Source organism: Aulostomus chinensis, chromosome 13 (genome assembly GCF_037954235.1).
Source record: "Aulostomus chinensis isolate RoL2024-O1b breed Wild chromosome 13, RoL_Achi_v1.0, whole genome shotgun sequence".
Lineage (NCBI taxonomy): Eukaryota > Metazoa > Chordata > Actinopteri > Syngnathiformes > Aulostomidae > Aulostomus > Aulostomus chinensis.
In genome coordinates, this window is record NC_141332.1 from 21,983,856 (window position 1) to 22,007,064 (window position 23,209).

Here is a 23,209-nt window from a genome sequence, read left to right on the forward strand (position 1 = left end):
TGATGTTCTTCCATTGCAGTGACTGTAAATGTGCTCGTCCACATGTTAAGTGCCCCTGAATATCAATCCCTGACACTGATTTATCATCATCAGCTGCTTCTAAGGTGAAGGTTTAGTGTGCCCTTCATTTCTGAGCTGCATCGAAACATCTCCCATCATGCCAAGCGCACCTCTCCCCATCCTCTGCTCTGTCTCTCCAAAGTTTTCACATTCTCCCTTCTCACCTTCTTCATCTTAAATTCAACCACTTTTCCAGTCTTTACTCTTTCATGTCAGTGTGTCAGGCCTTCATAGTCCCTTTCACCTCATGTTCTCAGCTCACCACTTTTCTCTCCCCCCTCCCATTTTTGTGTCTCCCCCTCTCTCTATCTCTCATGTGTTATCCGTCACCGTTTCACAGTTGACTAAACACTTTTTTAAGCTTTCTTTTCTTTGTAATCTTTCCTGTTTTATCTCAATCTTCCACTCTTTTACAGTTGGCTACATTTTTCCTACCCCTTCTCTTTCTCCCCCCCCTCCCGTCTCTACTAATCTCTCTATCCTTATCTCCATCTTTTTCTTGTTCACAGTGGAAACTTCTGCTCTCAGCAAGGAAACCTCTCTGAATTTAAACAAACAGTGTGAACACAGGGGCCAGGTGGAAGGCACTGGCAGAGCCCTGGTTAACCCTTAAAGTCACTGGGTATGTCGCTGGGACACATTTCAATTCTACATTTTGCACTTGTCCAATCCTGGTTTGCGCTCCCCCTTCCTCCCTTCCTGACATGTGGTTATTGTAATTTAACGTTCTTGGCCAATCTGATGGCAGGTGACATTAAACAACTTTGATTGTTTCTCTCACTGAAGACTGTAGGGACAAGTGTTCATGTCCTCTTGTGGTGCTTGGGTGCTCATTTTAATACTAATCTGATCGGGATGGTTGAGATGATCGCTTGCTCGCTCACTCACACACATACACACACCTGCCTAACACTCATTTTGCACTTTTAATGTGTTTAGATTTGTTGAGGCTTGCAGTCGACCTTTACTTTCAGCTCCATTACACTTTCTATAATCAGACTGTTGTCATCCTGCCAGTATACGTAAACGGGCAAGAATGGGATTATGCACCAGCACGTGCCCACCTCCGGAGCACCAGAGTGGTATGCCCCAACACAACTGATACTGTAGCAATCACACTTTCTTCGGGTTCATCTTTTGCATCACATATCAAAGAAGTCAGCATCGCGGTTCACCTAAACTGGACCACTGTAAGAAAAATGTGCATGTCAAGCTTCAAGCTGAGATTGCAGTTTGATTTGAAGTTATCTCAGAGTCCGTCCAGAAATGCATCGTTTTTCCAGCGGTTTCGCAGGCCATGAATCGTTCGCGGTTTGACCTCCATGTTAAATACAGCAGCACGTGTGCAGAATGCAACACCAGTCTGGGCCCAACTGAGGCGTACACATGCCCGAGTATAATCGATTCCCAATCACATTATTTAGGTAAACAAAAGTCAAGATTTAGTCGGACTAACACTCCATGTCAACTTTTCCAAACAACTTATAAGTGTGTGTGTTCTCTTATCTGGGTCATTGTTGGCAAAAGTTTTCCTTGAGCTTCACAGGGGGTCAAAGGACCTTACACAGGACCTTCACGCAGACATCAAGGTTTTTTAGTCCCTGGGGCTCTTTCTGGATGTTTGAAAGGACATAAAAGTGATACATCACACACACAACACACACACACACACACACACACACACACACACACACACACACACACACACCCTACTAGAGCCTGGGATCTGCAGGAGGAAAGTCTCTGGAGGGGAAATTAAGCTAATCTTATCTCACCTCAGAAATTCCGTCGTAAATTATGAATAACATAAATTAGCCAACTTGATTGAAGTGAAACGGCTGCTCATGCAGAATGAGGTTGTGAAGCTGCTGTGTTTATGCACCTCGTCTGTTGAAGCTTGGGTGTCCACCCCTCCCAGCAGTAAAGAGTTGGCTTTAAATTTAACTGACCAGCTGGCCGTCCGACAACTAACGAGGGGCTTTAGTACAAAGCCCTAACAACTACTTGTTTCCATTACAGGCAGATGTACGGCCTATGTGTGTGCGTGTGTGTTTGCGACAAGGGGATAAGACAAGAATGCAAACAGCAGGTGTTCTGGGAATTAATATACCATACGAGCCTTACACAAAGGCACAGACAGCTCCTCACCACATCTCACCCAGACCACTGAAACTAGTGAACCTTACAGTCCGGCTGCCTTGGGCCTGCAAACTGGTTGACTTTACACACACGTGTATAATGTGTGTGTGGGGACTGATTCAGTTCAAGTACCGCTTTATTGCTTGGCTAAACCACAGAGACTGAGAAAAAGCAGAGAAATAACTATTAGAGAGGAATGTTAAACAAATGACAGATCAGGTGACAAAGGCTCCCAGGAGCTCTGTGGAATGAAGAGCTGGACTGACCGCTGCCGCTGTAAACCATGAAATATTAAGACAATACATGACTTAAAATGTTTGACATGTCGGGTTTCTTGCCGGTCAGATGTGTTTCTCTTTCTCTCCTTGTCCCCCTGTCTCAACATGTCTTGTTTTCATTTTCTTGACCTTTGACCTCTTTGTTTCCCTCTATCTGAAACAACATAAGGAGAAACTACTGAAAACAGTTTCCTCTTTATGTCCTGTCTCTATCTATCCGTCTCGGACACAATAACATTTCCTCTTTCCTCCCTCCCTGTATTATCTCTCTCTCACGTTCCCTCCATCCTTTGTTGTCCTCCATCCTATGCTTCGTTTCCAAATGCATTCCCTTCCTGTCCTAATCTCTTGCCATTTTCCACAAAGCTCTTGTACCACTTCACTTTCTCGTTCTTCCTTTCTTGTTCTCCATCCTTTTCTCCCCAAGATAGGTATGCTCCATTTCACTCTCTAAAACTCTGTTACACAAAGAATCATAATTGCCTTCTTCCTTTTTCTCTGAGCTCCACGACGTGTACGACACCAGAAGAGGGCTGAAGTCAAGCTGATACAATCAATATAGACTTCAGTCTAACCATTGCAAATGTTTGGAGGTGACATTTAACGCCCACTCTCTTGATCGCGCTCTCATTTGATATAAAGTGGCTTAAAAAGCAGTACAAAATATCTCTGCAGAAATTTCCGGACCGAGAAAGGAAGCAGTCTGTAATCTAAACTTATTTTACCTCGTATTTACAAAAAAAAAAAAAAAAAAAACTTCACTGAGTATGTAAAAGACTCCATGTCACAGTCGAGAAGTTCATCAAATCAGTGTAATCATGGAGCATTCAAAAGAACGAAATGTTCTGTGCCCCGTAATCCGTTTACAGGCCGACAACTGACTCCACAAGTTTTGGAAAATTTGGTCTCCTGCGCGACTGTTGTTTTGACTCTCTGTCGTCATGATCCTAAGCGGTAGTGAACTCGCTCCGATCACTAAACAACTCTCCGGGACACACAGCCATCATCACAATGAGTTCTGGAGTGCAAAAACGAGAGCAAATGTAGCATAAGCACATATACAAAGATCAACAATGTCACCAAGTGCGTTAGCCACATCGCAGGGGCTGGGACCAAATACTGACTTTACAATATTTCATATTCATATTTCTGTTAAAAGAGCCAGTAATCTCAGTCTGTTTGCTTTTCTTGTACATGGTTTTATCTCAAATGTCAAATTCTGTAAAATTCAATATCACAATTAAAACTTGTGTTTTTTTAGGCCAGATATATTGTAGGTTTATCTAACTACGTTGATTACTCCAGAATCTTTGTACTGTGAGCGACGTATCGCGGTTACCCTGATTAGGTGGCTGATATGCCTGATTACTGAATCACTCCCACCAAAACATGGTAAACGAATCAGACTTAAATCTGAATATTTCAAAGCCAAGTAGTCGATCATTTGTTTTTCTAAGTGCAAATCAGTTGAAAGTAATTCAAAGTTTTAGACACTTACCCTGAGAGAGCATGTATACGAAAAGAAGACCGTGTTCCTTTCTCATATGGATATCAAGCACATCAACCCTCTGTTTAGCTACTCTGATTATATTAACTTTGTCAGTAGATAAATCATTCAAGTAAAAGAAATCAAATTATTAAAGCTGGGCTTCCTACCACATGCAAGAATTTTAATATGTTCATAGGCATCCAATTCAGCTCTGGCAGAATTTACACAGCGAGAGCAAACATTTGCTGACACCACTGAAACTAATCTGTTTGGAAGACAAAAGGACTGCGTGGTTTAATCGCCATTACAACTAAACACTGATCCCACTGTTCAGGGGATTGTTTCTCATGTAGGCTACGAATATTTCTCCAAAACATTCTGACACTTGGCATTTTAGCTGGCCAGTGTTCCTCGCTTTGCGGGGAAAGGGTACAAAGCGACTGGCCAGTTGTGCAACAGGGTTTCAGGTTCGAATGCTGAGAGTCACTCAACAGAATCTATGAGAACCTTCTTCCCCCAAAAAAGAAGGGAAGACAGATGAAAGGTAAGAGGAGAAGGGAGAGGAGCAAACACACAGATGATAAAGAAGCCATTAGTCAGTAAAATGTTTCCCAACTGCAGCCTGCACACTGAAGGACACTCACTTTCACTCCATAAAGGGGAATCCTGTCAAAATGATGCACCATGTAACTGCGGCCGTCTCTTCTGCTCTCTGATCCTTGAACTCTTATCCGGTCATACGTGATCATTTAAATGCAATCCTGCCCTGGTGCCTCTTGATTTCAGCCTCTAACTTCACATCTGTCTTCATCGTTCCATCACGCTCAGTATCTCAGATTGGATTTGGTTAGAAGCTGGAAGAGCACGGTGTTTCTTGACTGCATTTCATCACGACTGCTCTCACAATATATCGCTCTCACCCTCATACTATTCTATGTTAATGTCTCGACCTCAAAAAAAATAAATTCATAGCTTGGCGACACAATCAACCGCACAGGCTTGACCACATTGGGGAGTTGCTTGCAAGCTTCCCTTTCTTTTAAAATCGCAAGCCAAACGAGCTATAAACCAGAGCTGTATTTGTTTAGCTCTTTTGAGTTTATATGGCTGCATTGCTTTTGTCTGGATTTACTGCTTCTGTAATGTAAGTGAAAAGGGTGGGGCCGTGGGTAATTTGGCCACTGAGAGGCCACTTGACAAGAACAAGGACTGCCGCTTCCTCGACGTAAGAAGAGTCAGGAGAACAGTGAGTGAATGGGAGGTTAAGATGAAAGAGCGACTGAGAGTGAAAGTCAACTGGATGTCACAGTGAGCTAAGCATTGGACCAAAACTTTGGGTGTCACTCACACTCTTATCCTTTCCATAAATACAGTGTATACTGCACAGCGCACTAATGAGCGCACACACACACATGCAGTAGAGGCAGATGTACAGAAGCACACAGAGAGAAGAATAGCAGAAAGAATAGAATGTGTTGCTTTGGTGACAGTGTCCTAACAAAACAGTGGCATAGCTTGTTAACATCAAACAAATACTAGCCTTCTGCAACACATTCACACACACACACACACACACACACACACTCACTCACTCACTCACATAAACTCAGGCTTGCTTTATGGTGTGACACACACTGCTGTTTCAGCATAAAGTCACACAGGGTCATTCGTGACTTTGGGTAGTTTCAATGTGACACAGTCTTGCTCTCTCTCTCTCTTTATGTCAAACTTTCCATCTACATCCAATTGCTCGTCTAATCCAGACAAAGTGTGTGTGTGTGTGTGTGTGTGTGTGTGTACTGCATACATGAATTCTGCTGTGTTTCTGCACATGTATATGCATTTTTATTATCCATATAAATGTTTCTTTTGATGCCTGCATGAATAGCTGTGTGAAAGCGAATACTTTATGTAGCTGGTTGCTATAGAGGTTTGGCCATCACTCATATCTGTAACATTCAGTTATTTGAAAAGGAGTCAAGTGAACACAAACAGCTTAAATCATGTCTCACAGTGGACAGGCTGAGGAGACTCAGGTGCAGGGATCACACAAAAGTGACAATTTAAAAGAGAAAAAGACAAACATCAAACCTGGAAGCAGCGACAGCTCAAGAGATAAGTAGACAGCAGGAAGTCAATTTAACAGTCCAGGGTCAAAGGAAAAGGAAAAAAAAGAAAAGAAAAACAAAACACAAGACTAGACAAGAAAACAAGGATGAATCTAAAAATATAATCCAAGGACAGGCACACAAATGTAATGACTCCAAACATAAACTAATCTGGAAATTAAAGGAGGAAAATCAAGCCACAGATGATCAATCACTAATCAGACATGCCTGAGTCACATTAGGGCGGGGCCAATCATCAAAAAGAGAGGGAAAACCCAAGTAAGGAAAGGAAGTAAAGCAGTTTCACCACATGAGGGTAGAACTACAAAATAAAGCAGGAAGTGGAAAAAAAGTCAAACAAAAAAAATTCCATCTTAAATCAATCAAGAAAGGGAGCTCTTGGATAACACAACAGACATTTTCACAATTGTTTTACATTCTATAAACCACAAAACTGTGAGACTCAAAGGTCTGTCGATTAATCAGTGACAAACAATGATATGTATAATTATCCCTCATGTTCAGTTTCAAAAGCCCTAACAGCAACTGCTGTCTTATGAAAGGGTGACTTAAAATTTCAAAATCAAACCAATAGAGGTCAGTATAATCACACCTGACTGCATCTCTCATAAACGGTACAGGTATCAATCAAAATGCACATTCCTGCAAAAATATCCAATGAAACAAAACCAAGCTGATGCAAATATAGTGGCCTCTGGTTCATAGTTCTATCTACTCTCTTATTTATTCAGTATTTTCTTTCACCACCCATGAATAATTATTGTTCCAACTGCAGACATCGATCACAAATGAGAGTCTTTCTTTGAGGTCCAACTTTGGCAAATACAGCTTTTATGACTTGGGCATACAAAAAGGGATTCTTGTTTTTGGTTTAACCTCAAAATAATGGTCGATTATATCATGTTGTTGAACTGCAGGCTTGTTTACAGGATAACTGATCATCTCGGGCTTTGTTGTAGTGATGTTTTCAGCATGTGTTCAGAACATGTAGAAATTATGACTGAAATAACAATGGCACTTGGTTGCGTCGGGGTTCATATAGCATTGCTGGGATCTGAGGAGAATTGGTGTCAGTGAAGGATCTCACGAGCGCAGCAGACTTACGTGCATTTTCAGGCACAGTCCGTCTGAATCCGTGTGTGCCCTGATTTTCCGTACGTATGCCAGTGAAAGTTTGTGTGTACATACACATATTGCCATTTCCCAGAAGGGCCGAGCCTGCTGTCACTGCCAGCTGGCTGCCTCTTTGGCAGAGCGGGAGTCATTATATAAAAAGGTCAACTGTCCACATGCTGGAGAAATTCAGTGGGGGGGGAATATCACCCACTGACCTAGAACTGGAGCCGAAAACTTGGTTACCATCACTTGTGCCATTTGGCATATAAAAGTGAAACAACCATAGCTGTTGGGAAGGCACAAAGTACTTACCGCAAGATGGCCACCGATGATAGGCGTGACATTAAGAGGCTGTTTGAGAACAGCAAGCTCATTGTGGTTTTTAGTTTAAACTTGTCTGCTATTGCAATAACACTCAGCTGCCCCTCAAAAGCATTACATCACCATCCATGATGACAGTAAAGGAGTCTCCTCAGTCAATGATGTATTTTATTCAACAGTAACCGTGGCATGTATGCTGACGGAGGCTTTTCTCAGACTAGCACAGAAATACAACACAAACAAAATGAATCAATAATTAGCTCCTGGGTTTCCACAAAAGCTGGCAAAGTACCAATGCAGCATGGTTAGCTGAGATTTGTGGGGATTATTAAAAGAGTTGGAATGCATCTTTGAAAAACAGTTGTGTCAGACGGTTGACTACTATTAAAAATGATTTGCTGTAACACTTGTAGCCACAACCGAACCGAACAAAATAAACATCACTGTACCTCGGTGATTACAGATGCTCTTCAGTCCAATCAGAGCGGTGTCAACTACTAGAACTAGGCCAGTGTCAGTATAAATAAGCCTGCCTCCTCCATGCACAGGTTGGCACCAGTGTATTCAGAGATCACCCACATCAACACCAACACAAAACACAGACACACAACCAACACAAAAGCACACACAAAGATTCCAGTCCCACCATGGAATGCCCTCTCATAGCAGAGGGTGTGGTGGTTACAGCGTCCACTGACCAATCAACATCAAGTTTTGATAAGAGCCAGAAGCTGAGGCTGGAACGTGTGTGAATGTGTGTGAAGTGGACACACACAAGTGCCCAACTACACACAAGCGCTTGCATACACACAGCAGCAGGATCCTACTGTTGTGTGCACGGTGGTAGGTTGGCAAGTGGAGGGGAAATGGGAGCAGTCAAAACTCCCCTGGATATATGCTGCTGGCAAACCGAAGGTGTGTGGTGGGGAGAGTTAGGAAGGAGGTTAGTTTGGAGGGGAGAATTAAAGAGTGGGGAAACGGTGAGGAAAAACTGAAAACAGAGGAAGGGGGAGAAAAGTGAGAGTTGTAGGAAGGACAAAAAAGTTGGGGGAGAGATGAAGAGCTAGGATGGGAATCAAAGGGAAGGAGAGTGCCAAGCTACGCTAGAGAAAGCAGAGAAGGTGCTGCTGCGAAAGAACCTGCCAAAACTTCCTCAACATGCCGTTAGCAAGGGAACAGAAATATAGGCAGTTAAAATCAAAATTAGCTTGTGTAAAGTTGGCTCAAGCAACCTGCTGCTTCCAGCGGCGATCTTATTCAACTGCAAATTCACAGGCTCACACGCTGCGCATAAGGGTGTAACGTGGTACATGATGAAACTAACACACGCTAAGACAAAGGGATTTCCACGGGCAAACACACATTTATAGACACCTAATCACACACTCGCGTCCCATCACACAACCCGACCAACTGAACCTCCCCTCCAGAGTTTACAACCCCGAATTTCCCAGCATTGCACAGCAGTGGGGGCAATAGTTGAGAATTCAAACCTCTAAAATTCAACACTCCAGGGTGTGTGTGTGTGTGTGTGTGTGTGTGTGTGTGTGTGTGTGTGTGTGTGTGTGTGTTTGTGTGTGTGTGTGTGTGTGTGTGTGTGTGAATGCAATCCCTGCAGGGCAGGTGTGAATTGGACCCAGGAGAGAAAAGCCATCCCTGCTTTCCAATTCATTTTACTCAGACTTGTTAAGCCTGTTAAGACCCCGCTCACCAAACCCTCCACTCAAATTAGATGCAAATTAGGTCTCAAGTGGTTTCCCAAGGAGGACATTACAGAATTGACTTGCCTGAGGTAATCTGCCAGATTGTGTGTGTGCATGTGCTTGTGTGTTGACAGTTGAGGCCTCCAATGTTTTTCTCTCATTAACCTTTTCAAATTTGTGTTTACAATAGTAAAGAAATCCGTGTTTTTGGGGTTTTTTAGTTCCGTACGTATGGAGCAGGTGGGCTCAATAGCTTGTTTTACTTCAAAAATGTGAAAGATGTGAACAGGATTAAAGAGAATACAAAAATAAATTTAAACCATGAGTGGTTTTTTTTTATCATTTATAGGGACGACTATTCTCCCACTGATTGCTTTCATTCCCTCCAGGAGGCTACAGTCAAATTCTTTTTCCAGGTCTCATATCAGTTTATCCAGGGGTTATTTAATCAATATCACGTCTTGTTCTTTATAATGTGATACTCCTTCTCACATCTAGGATTTTCTATATTTGCTTTCATAAATCTTCTCAGACTGGCTGATTTTTTTTTTTCAATCATTCAGTACATATGACTTGAATAAATGATAAAAAAGAGTCATAGCCAAAAAATGATTTTACACTCAAGAAAGAGGCTCTTAACTCAAAAGTCTTGCTGCATTGCATTCTGGGTGACTATAGTGATGGTAGTACAAAAAAATCAATTAAATTAAGGCATCTGTTCTGTTAGGGGGTGTTTTTGCTTTTTTTCAAACTGGGTTTTTGTCACGTCATTAAAATAAGAAGGTCCACCTTAAATGTCAATCCACCTTAGGTGAGACAAGGTTGAGGTTAGCTACCTTCAGGGCAATTTTCAAATGAAACACAGGAGTTAAGCTTGGTTCTTGATGAGGGTTTGCATTGATCCACTAGTATTCTATGTTCAGGTCTGTGTTTTGTGGGGAGGTCATCAATAGTATCGTATTTCAAACTGAATGGGTGGATCCTTGGTGTCTCTGCAGTCTCTCTGTTGCTGCCCCTGCACTTGCTGTCACTGTTCTCAATGTTGCTAGCATCTAGTATCTCCGGTTCCAACAGTCTTTTCGCAGTACTACAGGAAAAAAAAAAACTAGAATCACACTTTTTTTTTGTGTTTTGGATGATGACACTATAAAGTTTCTACAGCACTGATTGAACACTTGTGGAAGGTGGATCTTGAAGGAAACGCTACTTAAAACGGAGCAAAAATACAAGCAAGGTCAGCAATAAATGAAAGGTGAAAGTTTACACCTTGGTTCTACATGTCTTTTGTCCTGTCTTACATTCATAATCAACACAAATAAACTTAGTCGTTTCCAAAAAGCCCAACAGAAACTGTGTACTTTCGAATATTTTGGCTAAAATATGTGTTTGGAAGATGCTAACCATATGGTCCAACAGCAGAGAGGTACATTATGGTGTGACAGTAATGTGCTTCTTGATGTTTCATTGCAACTGATGCACATCCAAGCCAACTATAGCTCCCATCCTTCCTGACCGAGGGAGCTATAAGCCTTTAAATATCCCCTTTCACCTTTGGATAGTTTGCAATGATGTAAATTGTTGTTCTTTTTTTTACTAATAACTCAACAAAAGTTGGATGTTATGTCCAAAATGTCACATCCGCTTGGATTTGATCCCAGCTGTCAAACCTACAGCCCCGCTCAGAGTGATAATGCTCATCTCACTTTCTCAAAAGTTTCCCATCTGCTGTAACCTTTAGAACTGGAATCTCATCCATTTTAATGTTTCCCATCTCAGACTCCCAAAAATATATATCTACAGAGAGAGTGAAGGCAGACAGAGAAGGAGACAAAGAGGGAGGAAAGGAGCAACTCTTGGCCACAGTCACAGCTGAAACACTGACCTGGATAAATCAGGGAAACATAAACACATAGTTTCTGGAGTGAATGTAGTGGGGGGGCGCTGCTACCCCAAATATTCCACCCCAGGGAAACCCAGTGAGAGGCAGTGAACCCCCCTATCCAACCTCCCCATCGCAGCCCGCTCTAATTATTTATTTTCCTAGGGTGTAAATGTCTTGGGGGGATTGCTGTGTAAAAGCCAACAGGTCTTGGGAGGTCACAACAGCCCGGTGGGACGGAGGAGGTTTGTTGTTCACGCTCACACATACACACGCAAGAAACTCAATCACATTAATCAGCTCAAACGTGCAGAGACAAAAACATTTACATGTAAACATACATGTGCAAAAATACAAATACACACATGCCAATCTTGTGCTCACACCCACCACTACCCAACACCCGACTTCCCTCCTCAGCTGGCTGATTGTGTTTGTTGTCTCAGGGTTAGGTCTGTTGTTGATCCCCCGCGGGGCTTCTGACTGCACCATTATCATGCATAATCGCTTCCATACCTTAACAGCGTTAAGGTGTGTGTTTGTCAGTGCATGTGTGTGGCTGCAGGAGTGTGTAAGTGTCAAGATCAGGCTGGAGGTGGCAGCAACATCTGTCACTGGTCTGCCTCTGCCTTTAGAAATTAATATCATCTCTTCCAAGAGGTTGTGAAAGCTCCAGGAGGAACGATTCTGGATTCAAATCAGCTTTATGTTGTGTTTATCATGTCTTTATCACTGATGGTCTGTTCCAACTTTGGGAAACAGTGTAAACTTAAATCACAGAGGATTTTATAAAGAAAGAAGGAGATCATGGCTTCCACTTATCTTTTATTTGACCGGTTTAAAACTTAATGCTCTCTTAAAGGGTGAGTTAGGACTGGTTTCTCAACTTTTTCCATTACTTGGGGGATTTTAGGGTTGTCTCACGTCTATGATCAGATTTTCTTAGTCCAATCAAAGTGCAGAATATGCTTCAAGACCGAAGGTACACTTCTCACAAGAAACTACCTCTTGTCCTACATATTATATGTCATAATGAATCTTATTCATGGTTCGTTGGGCTCACATATATCAATAATAATAATAATAATTTGGGATTATCCAGTTTCTCATTCAATACAAATTTGAAGTCGATCATGTGGAGGCAACAAGAGTGAACAACTCTGACTTGTACAGAGAGGCAAACGCAAAATAAAACATGTAATCTGTGTTCCTATCAGAATAAAACTGATTGTTTGACCAACTTTATGATGAATCATGGGGCTTGAAGAGGAGAGATTTTCTCTTAAACACGTCTAAAGGTTTGTTTTTAGGAAAGTGTATGAATGTTGTGCAATGGAAGTTTAAATCGGATCATAAAATAGCCAACAAACATGACATTGTAGGACTTCCCTGCATAACCTTTTCACATCTGTAGACGCTGTCATCAGGTTAAGGAACGACAACAAGCACGCAATAGAAAAATCATAGGAGGAAAACTAAAGTTTGGAAGGACGAGATTGGCTGAAACTGTGATAAAAGTCCCACTTACAGACGCTCAGCGTTCCTCGGTATTCCTTTAGGCACAGTCTTCAGACCCAGACCCTGGCAGTCCACATGAGACCCGGAGCAGCTGCACTTGTGTGGGCATCCATCCACCGACGCAGCGCACACCATCAACGCCAAAACCAGAGCCCAAATCCGGCAGAGCGCGGTCTTCTGTCCGGTCGGAGGCATGATATCCACTTAGATTACTTATCTGGAATTAATCAAAATCCCGGGTGTCCAAAAAAAAAAAAGGATCCAGAAAAAGTTTGAGACCACTCAGATTACAAAAAAGTGATGCTTCTGTGACGAGGAGACTAAATAATAAAATTAAGATCGCTGGCTGAAGTCCACCAAAGTTTCTCTCAAGAGTTTCAATCGGTCAGAATCTCCTTAAAGGTCTCATTTGCCATTGAGGGGCTAAAACAAGGAGGAAACAATGATCTGATGAAGTTCTAATAAAAAAATAAACACCATGCACCACTCAGGTCCATGCGCAGGAGTCTCCCCAGATGCCCCCCATTCACAAACTCTCCTCGAAGTTATCAGGCTGAAGTCTCCTAGGTGAAAATGTTCAGCTGGGGTGTAACCTCCTCCCAGGGTACATCCCTTCACAGCCAGGCAATAAAAAAAAAGTTGCAGAGGAGTTGTAGCCTAATCAGGAGGGAAAAAAAGAAAAAGTTTTCGAGGGAAGAGGCGCAACACAGACTGGTACGCCTAGAGGTTTAGCGAGTGAGAGAGGAAGACAGATTTGTGTGCAGGTCTCCCCCAAAACTCTCTCTCTCTCCCTCTCTCTCTCTCTCTCTCTCTCTCTCAACTTTCCTTCTTCAGAGTTTCTATCTGCAGCATGAACTTTCCCTCCTCTTCATACACTCACTCCCCCCCCCATGATTCGCGATATCATTTATTGATCAGGAGCGTTAACTTGTGCATTCTCCTCATATTGACAGCCAGCAGATTCTATCAGAATGAACAGATGTAAATTAAATGTGCTGTCTTGAATGATGCATATTGGTTAAAATGTTAATATTTAAACAAATATGAAAGAAATATTTTGTTTCCTCCAAATCTCTAATGCCTAAAGCAAAAAAAAAATGACCACACAAACTTCAGTTCACAAGCCCCTCCAGACGTGTTCTCTGTTTGGACTAAAAGAAAGCCTTATAAAGTCATCGACCCAAGCATCGAGTGTGCACAGTGCAGTTCAAACATTCAACTGCAGCAACAGAGGAAAAGAAATGAAAAAGCCATCTTAATTATTTGACTCTCTAAGAGTCTCTGCTCATCCTGCATCTATTTTCAGACACATTTCCCCAGTAAACACCAGCAGGGAAAGACTCTCCCAGTTTCCAGCCAGCCCCTCAGCATGTTACAGTCCTGCTGCCCTCTATTGGCCAAACGGACAACTAACAGTAGAGACTCATCATTATGAATTTGGATGTATAAAACAATGTTGCTTCTCAGTACATCAGTGCAGTCACGCACTGTTGTAAAAGTTACATGAGGAAACTGGCCGTGATGAAGAAAGGGAAGCAGTGACTGGACCTCAAACCAACCTGGACCTTGTCTGAACTGGGTCCTATGACAACAGCACATTGTCTGGAGCCGCGTTGTCATGATGCTGTACAGTGGAACAGCGTTCCAGTCAAGGTGTCCCAATCACAACAGTAACATCTCAGTGTTAATCTCAATTTCTGCAGTAAAATGTGAGCTTTCAGTGTCTTTACATATGTAAACAGGTACGGCATTTGCTTTTGTGCTCAGAATAACTCACAAGAGGCAGCTTGATAGCGTTAATTCACTTTAAACAAAGTTCTCACATATCATGCAGACCTACTGTACTGTAGTTAGTAGAGACGTATTGTGGCGAGAAAGGGAGCAACAGGAACGTGTTGTATCTGCATCCCTGCCTGCTACTCACCAGCACTCCATGCATATGAAAGTCCGTCTGCTCTCCATCCCTCATCACGAGCCTGGTGTTGCTCAGGCCTCACCTGACCCTCAACTCTTATTTGGTGGTCAAGCTTTGTTTTAGTCAGTTTGAAACAACTCTCTACAGACAGGAAACTCCCCTCTCTGCATGGCTGTGCTTGTTGAACAGGTGGGTTCGCTGAATTACATTTACGGATTTAAACTCACAACATTCAAGTTATGGGTGGGTATAGGAACAGTACTAACTTGGTCCAAGTGCTGCTAAGCAAATAAAACTTTTATCAGTATTTAAGTACTATTAGCAGTAGTTGAAGTAGCTATTATCCTCTAATGGCCAGGTGACATTTGTCTGAACTAAATGTGAGGCAGCGAACATGAAAGTCAAATGATAATTACATTCATTTTCTTCTGTTGAAATAAACAGTAAAAATTGTTCCCTGTGTTGAGGGAGGAGAACATGTCTGCAGTATCAGTGTCAGAGTAATACCCTCAGTGCGAATTAAGTTCAATGAAGTAACAAACGCTAAATTGTAAATTTTACAAATTTCCAAAGAACTAGTCACCGAGTTTCTCAGACGCTAACAGAAGTAGATAACAAGGTAGGGAAAGAATATATACAGACTAAAGGTTCCATGTATGGATGTAATTCCTGAACGTACAACAAACATATGAAGAATTTAAAAAAGACATGACGGTCTTTCAAATGTGTTGCTAGAGGAAGATCTTCAGGGTGACATGAAAAATACCATCACCAAATGACTCTGTGAGACGGAAGATAGGAAAACTGGCAGGGGCTCCTGAACCGCTGATGGAAAGTGCTAGACGAGGAAAGTTACAGTGGTTCGGACACATAACTAGAGAAAAAATGGATTGCTAGCGAATACAGTCATACAGCTCAGCAATGGAAGAAGAGGTGTGGGAAGGTCGAGAGGAGAAACAGACATAAAGAAGGGGGCAGGCGATGGGGAGCGTGAGACTGGCGGCAGATCGGCATGTTCTGATAAGTAGTCGGTATTGATCAAATCCTACAGACACGCAACTCCCTCACAGTAGAGAGCATCAAGTTTTCACTGACTTCATCTTTCACTTCATTTGGCTCCGCGTCCACTGCGTCGTCTCTGCCGAGTGTGCGCTGGATCAGCTGAACTCTGCTCTCTGTGAAACCCGCTGCAGCAGGACGGTAAAGGACACCGTGGTCGAGACTCGCCAGAGCGTTTTCTGTTCTATTCTTCATTTGGTGAAAAGAAAGAGATCGATGAAGAATGGAACCAGGCCAGAAGCCATTCAGGATTATTCCAGAACGTCCAGATGGCCAGGCTGCTTCTGCTGGAAAGTCCACAAATATAGCAGAGCCTTGAACCCAAACTGACTAATTCAGTGTCTCATTCTGGGACTCAGGCTAATTAAAACATCAGTTTTCCTGTCATTTGGAGATCCACCGGGGACAAATTTTTGTCCAGTTTGGGCTGCTTGATCATTCGGAGTGAAATACTTGTACAAACACTAACGTAGCATTAGGAATTCACTAAAACTTTTAAATCGTCCTAATCAGGTTGAGCTTTGTATTTTCAGTTATTCATCTTGCAGATCTGACTCACGTTTACTGAGTATAACCTGCCGCAGCGACAACAAGAGTGTATGTGGATATAAACTGGGCAGATTCCTACTCCTTCACCACAAATTATAATTTTCCTCACACAATCTGCCTTATTATTTAAGACACAGATGAAAATTCAGCTGCTTTGAAACCAATTTTCTTTTTCAAAGTCAGACTGATTGACGGCACCAGCATGGCAAGCAGAGCAGCACAGTACTCCCCCCCCCCCCCCAACATCTAACCCCAGCTCCTCCTGGGTGATCCCCAGTGATGGGAAATTAAATCTCTTCAGAGCTTGCTGGGTCTGCCCTGAGGTTTCCACCCTGCTGGCTGTGCCGAGGGAGCCCTGGGAGTAAGCAGCCTGTCAAGCGTTGTGAGCCCCATGGCCTAACGTGGAGAAAATCCTCTGCAGCAGAATGCGTATTCCAACATGTTGTGTTTTGGTGCCGACTCTCATTTTATTAATTCTGTTTTGCTGATGATGAGGGATATCAACAGGAGTGCTAAAGACAAGTTTTTAACACGTCATATTTGGCAATAAAGCAGGAAACCCTGCACCTCCTTTAGTGTACATGACTTTTATTATCATGGTCACATTGGTAAATGACTGCTGTAATGTGAAACTCTGAAAACAGGACGCAAAACATCACCTCAGATAACAAATACTTGTTAGAATACTTGCAAGAAGACTCGTGTCGCGGTCTCATGAAGCCATTGCAAGTATTTGTTTGACCTGTTCACTCACCATAGACTATTTTGCTGTAGAACCTGTCGGTCACAGGCTCTCTTTGATTATACTGTCTATGCTTGCATGAGTGCGTCTCTATGTAATAGTTCTGACATGGGGGGGGGGGGGGCACCGCTGGCTTCTGTATTTGAGGAGTTGGGGGTGACAGTGTTCTGGTATGCATAAAACATGGGACTGGGAAGACAAAGACACGGTTATGTGTTGTCAAGAGCAAGTCACAGACGGACTAAAAAAATGGTGACAACTTTACTCTTTTGCTCATCAGAATTTTCCATGTTGGTAGTTGTTCACATTTGCCCCTAAAAATATTTTTTTTGAAGTTGGTATTTTTTTTGAGTGTGTCCCTAATAAGTCCCCCACATTAAATGAAAAAAAAAGAAAGTTGTGTACAACACCACGGTCCACAATCATTCCAGCTATTCAGGATCCCCTATCACCAGGAACTGGCAGCACAGCCATTTTCCAAAAACGGTTACAAATCACTGTTGTCAAATAAGTGATGTGGCAGTCATGGTTAAGGTTTTGTTTGGTATCGGCCTAAAAATAACTTGGTTAGGTTCAGGAAAAGATCATGGTTTTGGTTTAAATAAGTATTTTCTGGAGGCCATCATAACCATGGTTACAGGAATAACCATGTGGTCAGGGTTAACTGTGTTAACTCCCAGCTGGAAATGGGAAACTTATGATTGGAAACAGGACCCAAGCATTAAAAGTCAGAACTTCTGTGGATTCATCGAACCACCCGGACCTCCTTCAGACTTTATCACTAGTCGTGAGAATAAATCTGGAGTGCCGCATTTATATAAAGGTCTGTATGTTGTGCTGAGCTGGAGTCAAAGTCAGACACAGATTTTATTTTCTGATTTATGATTATCACACTAGACAACCCAACAGAGGTACTCCCAAAATTGCATAAGACCCTTGGGGTACAACCATATCAAACCACAAGCACAAAAATGCACACACAAGCATTACAATTAGGTTGAACTCAAATACACCATTTTTCAACTCACCATAGAAAAATCCTCCTAAACAACAGGAGGTCAGCTGTTCGCTGGAAGTGAGGACAGAGTGATGAATAATCGGGATTTGGAAACCAGAATTGAAAGAATGTGACTTTTATCCAGGAGACGGAAAGATATCCGAGTGTCACACCAGGACGGACTGGACCCGAGAGGATGCACGCCATTTCGGTTACGATATCTGCTGCGTTTATTGCAGTATATCACAGTAAGTATGGCGGACTCAGCCTTTCATCAGATTTGTTCGCATTACTCATCCCGCAGGGGCTTCTGTCCATTTCAACAAAATGTGAAAATATACAATATGTCATTTGTATCTTTTTTCTTTTAAATCAAGATGAGCTGCTTTGGTCAGTTGGGCATATCACCACCCTCCTATTGTTCTCAGGGTAGAACTGGTTTATAGTTCTTAATGGTTGTAATTAATATGGAGAACTACTGTAAAGTGGGCCAGTTTACAGGACGATTTGTTACATCACAAACATGTCTCAAATTTTATTTTTTTAAAATTCCAATATTATTCTAATCGGGCTGCACGGTGGTGCTTCACAGCAAGAAGGTTCCGGGTTACAGTCCCAGCTCGGGCACGGGATCTTTCTGTGTGGAGTTTGCATGTTCTCCCCGTGCCTGCATGGGTTCTCTCTGGTACTCCAGCTTCTTCCCACCATCCAAAGACATGCAAATGGGACTAGGCTGATTGATACTCTAAATTGATCGTAGGTACGAATGTGAGTGTGTATGGTTGTCTGTCTTTCTATGTTGGCCCTGCGATGGACTGGCGACCTGTCCAGGGTGAACCCCGCCTCTCGCCCGTTGATGCTGGGATAGGCTCCAGCCCCCCTTACTTACTTACTTGTAAGGAATAAGCGGAAGATGATGATGGATGGATGGATGGATTATTCTAATCCTCTAGTGTGACCCACCAGTGTGTTTACATTGATGGAGGGATCTATCAGTGACTCATTGTTCATTTTGTACTGCTTGATGGATGCACGGGCCCGTTTAGCGGGAACACTGTGTATATATTAAAGACTACAAATTATAGGGAGGAGAAAAGAGCCACAGTGAGAAATAGGCCAATGAGGGAAAAGGATTTGGCGACAAAAATAAGAGGAAGTGACCATGATGGAGATTCATGGATGCAGGAAGAGATAGAGGGCAGAAAAAAGACGGCAAAAGCAACATTGAGAGAATGGGACTCGAGATAATGAGACACAGTAATTAATCCACTGGTGCACAGAGGTGATTTTAGGTGTAATTCTCATCCTTCATTAACTAATGCATAATAAATCCAAAGGGCAATACGTCCAAAAAATGTCCTGAATACCACATCTTGACCAGGACTCCCTGGGAGAGGAGCTCATATCAAAATGGAATATTCCTGACGAAGACGAATGAATAAATCCCTCATCCAGGCATTGGGAAACTTAATCTTGTTTCAAATTAATTCATACAGATTTTGTAATTCCTTTTGAATTCAGGACAGTAATTAGCTCAAAATTGCGCTGCCATTGAAAAAAACCCTGAACATAACAACATGTTTTGTCAAATGTGGCGAAGAAGCAAGTTGTGTAAAACAGAGAGAGAGAAATAAAAAAATAAATAAATAGGGACTAATAGTTCCTTCCATGAGGTTAAGAAACACGTTAAATAAAAGTGGTCAATTGGGAATCCCCATCTCTGAAAGCAACGCGAGTTTCAGCCAACAAATAATGAAAAAAAATTGCGCCGCCAAAAAAACAACACATTGAAACACTCAACATGAACGAGTAATCATCCTTTTTTCCTGACTCAAACCACTGCTCATGTGTGTATGAAACCACTCTCTGACAGCTTTGTTTGGGGTCATTGGTATAAAATGTATGTCATTAATGTTTGGGGGTTTAGGGTTTGAAATTTTGCTCTGGACATTTTGATTCATGGTACCCGACTGAGCATTTTCTCCCGAACTCTCCGCTGTATTTTTGTGAATAAAGCGGGGAAACCAAAAACATGTAGAGTGCTTTACCAAATGAGACATTTAAGCATTTGTGAACAGAGTTGGCCGCTGCTAAACTCCTCACACCACATAACTACTGCCACTCTTTTTCTTTTCTTCCCCCAGCCTTCCTCTTGCCATCCCTCGAGTGCTCTTCTCAACCATCCATCTCATTCTCTGCTTTTAATCCCTCAAACTTCAACTCTTTCTCTTCCTTCCTGTCACTTTGTCTCTTCATCGCATTCTTTTTTTTAAATTTCTCTTTTTCATCTCTCTTTTCCATTATTCCACAATTTGCCTTTATTTATAAATCTTTTTGTAATATCCTTTGTCGCACAATGTCTACTTTTTTTTTTTTTTTTACAAGCTGCGGGACCGTGTAAGACTTATTTGAATATTTTTGCAGTGAAGGACTGGGCCGGTGATCGGAGTATTACTGTTATTCACTTCTCTGCTCAGGGTATTTTTCCTCTCTGTTGACCAAGTATCACTCCTTAAAACAAATTCTGTATTCTCGTAATAAGACAGGACATGTTTTATATTCATTGAGAAAGCTGGATGGATCCTCTACATAGAATGATGTGTCCCGTCAATTCGGAGCAACATTAACACGATTTACTGCCAAACTGGCCCAAATTATATTTTCCTAACTCATTTTACAGAGATGGTGTCTTCTGTAACTGCTAATGTTGAAACTTTTTAATTGTTGATGACTTTAATTTGCATGTAAATGATGCATCATACAAATCTGTTGCATCATTTTCCCAAGTAATTTTTGAGTTTAAGCAATACTTCACCCATTAAGGCACGTGTTCAGGGTAGCACCAAACCAGAAGGTGATCATTTGTTTGTTTGAGCTCCCATGAAAGTATTTGTGGGTTACTGAGCATATGGATGCATCAAGATTATGTGGATTATACCAGATGATGCCAATGACTCTCTTAGTTTGGTGTTGTCTGTGTCTAAATCTTAATGTGCTGATGAATTTTTAAATTTCCTCACCAGTGCATTATTTTTTAATACTTTTTCAATGCTGACAACCTATCCAGTCTTTTGCTCAGACTAACCACTCTATTGTCTCTGCAGACCTCGGTAAGGACGTGGGCTTTCCTGGCCAGAGCAATGATTTCATCTTTTCTTAATCTCTGTTTGTCATAGATGTGATGTGACAAATCAATTTGTCCTTTTACTTCACACCCTTTGAAGAGGGCAGAAAGGTTGAACATTTACGTGGAAAATTTGATGGATTCCTTTCATTCGCTTGAAGGAAGTTCCCTCATCTGCTTTTTTCTATTAAAAACAAACAAAAAAAAAAACTTGATTGATTGCAATAAGAATAATCCCAGAGCTTTGTTTAACACGAATTGGTGACGCCTGCCCCACCTTTCAATTTCTGTCTTTTCAAATGATGACCCTGAAATGTTTTCATCATTCCTTGTAGATAACATCATTGACTAAAATCTAACATATTGCCTTCCTGTACCACTGGGGCTGACTGCCCAGCCCAGGGTTATGTATTGAGCCAGTTCAGTCCAAATTCACTGGAAGAACTAAAGGCTACGCTCTCTCAAATGTGCCCCTCCTCTAGTTGTCTTGGCATCATTTCAACTGTATTTTAAAGATGTTTTATTTCCACAGGGCCATAAATAAATTTCATTGTGACCAAAGGTCCTTAAGCTCTGGCTGTGAACCGGGTCTTTTCAGGCTCACAATAATTCACCAACTGCTGAAGAAGTCCTTCAGTCATTGCTCTAACTCCACATACACCCCAAATTCATTTTAATCCTACAGTGTAGGAAGAGGTAGTCAATCAAAAACCTACAGATCCCTGAACATCATTAAGTACCTGGTCAATTGCTGTGATTGAGGTTGCAATTGTTATTCCATTGTGAACGGATGGTAGTCATTGTTCAGTAAATTCGGTGCTGCTCAACAATATGGTCAACTACTCTGTTTTCATTTGCTGGCTTCAGCATTGCCAAAGGACTGCCCTTGACTGGTTCACCCGTTTGTCAGATACAGATTCCTCTTGCCAAAGATCAAAATGTCTCCTGATCAGGTTGACCATGGTGTACCTCAGGGTCAAATCCTGGGTCCTCTGTTTTTCTAAAGATGATACACCATTATACTTAGGCTACATTTTATGTATTAGTATCATCCTTGGCTTTGCTTTAAAAAAAAAAACAAACAAAAAATAATAGGGTCTTCGCCTGAAGTACCTTCTGGCTCAGGCCCTAAAAAACAGTGAACTGTTCCTTTCGAAAAAGAAAAAAAAAGGGGGGGGGGGGGGAAGGAAGCCCCAAAGTGTTCTCTGACCACTATAGTAAGGCAGTGAGTGGCACATGAGAAGGTGGTCCAATCCTGTATAGTCCAACAAAGAGCAATTACTAGAATTAAATCTGTATTAGCTCCTTTCTGCTGACATGATGTGCCATGTATGTGCCCAGTACAATTTACACATCAAATATTTTCCTTTTTCCTCTTCTCCCAATTTCTCTTCTTTCTCTCCCTCCATCCCAGCATTGACAGATTAGACAATAATTGTTGGAAAATTTGGACTTCTCTTCACACTGGGCCTCATCTTTTTAAATGGCCATAATATGTGATGGCACCTTAATACTAAACTACACAACTTCAGATAGTGTAGTAGTGTGCATTCTTTAGACTTTGTATGAGTATTAGTGTAGGTGTCTGTCCACCTAATTTTGACCTTTTCATATGTCGGTGATGAAGTGTGTGTGTGTGTGTGTGTGTGTGTATCTGTGTGCATGGTTTAATGGCTCTGTTACCCAGACAGATCTTTGGCTGCAGCTCAACTGTGGCCCCTGCAAAGCGATTATCTCCCCATATACAGTATACACATTTTGTCTGTGTGTGTTATGGAGAGATAGAAAGAGTCAGAGAGGAGAAAGCCAAATTTTAAAGGGGGTTATTATACCATTGCCATGTCACTTTGAGCACACACGCTCACACACACATAATTACGCATAAGTGAAGTGTCAATGGACAACGTGAAGCATTTTCCTGGGTAGAATGGGGAATACCCTGACCAATATATCACTTTCTCTATGCCCTTGTCATCAACTACTCAAACTGTAGCCCTAAGTTGACATCTCATTTTGTTCCTGGCTTGAAAATGATTCCTATTTTAAATCCTTTAGCCCAACTAGCATTTTGTCGTGGCATTAAAAATTTTGGTCAATCTCCAACTAACAGTTCTAGGATCATTTCGAGAGGAACTACATCTGTAAGGGTTCTTCAATATCTTAAAAGCTTCAAGGGCCTTTTCTTTTCTTT

At 41.9% G+C, this 23,209-nt stretch overlaps 1 protein-coding gene across 2 annotated transcripts in view; it reads right to left on the reverse strand.

Moving 5' to 3' along the window:
• slit3 (slit homolog 3 (Drosophila)) overlaps nucleotides 1-13,218 on the reverse strand; it is a 233,164-nt gene extending 219,946 nt beyond the window's left edge. The window contains exon 1 of one of the 2 annotated variants that reach the window (XM_086222095.1): nucleotides 12,643-13,218. In XM_086222095.1, coding sequence (XP_086078221.1) covers nucleotides 12,643-12,827 — 185 coding nt within the window. In that variant the 5' untranslated portion in view covers nucleotides 12,828-13,218. The remainder of the gene's footprint in view (nucleotides 1-12,642) is intronic. The other variant, XM_086222094.1, reaches the window with a different exon arrangement.
• Nucleotides 13,219-23,209: the final 9,991 nt, after the last annotated feature.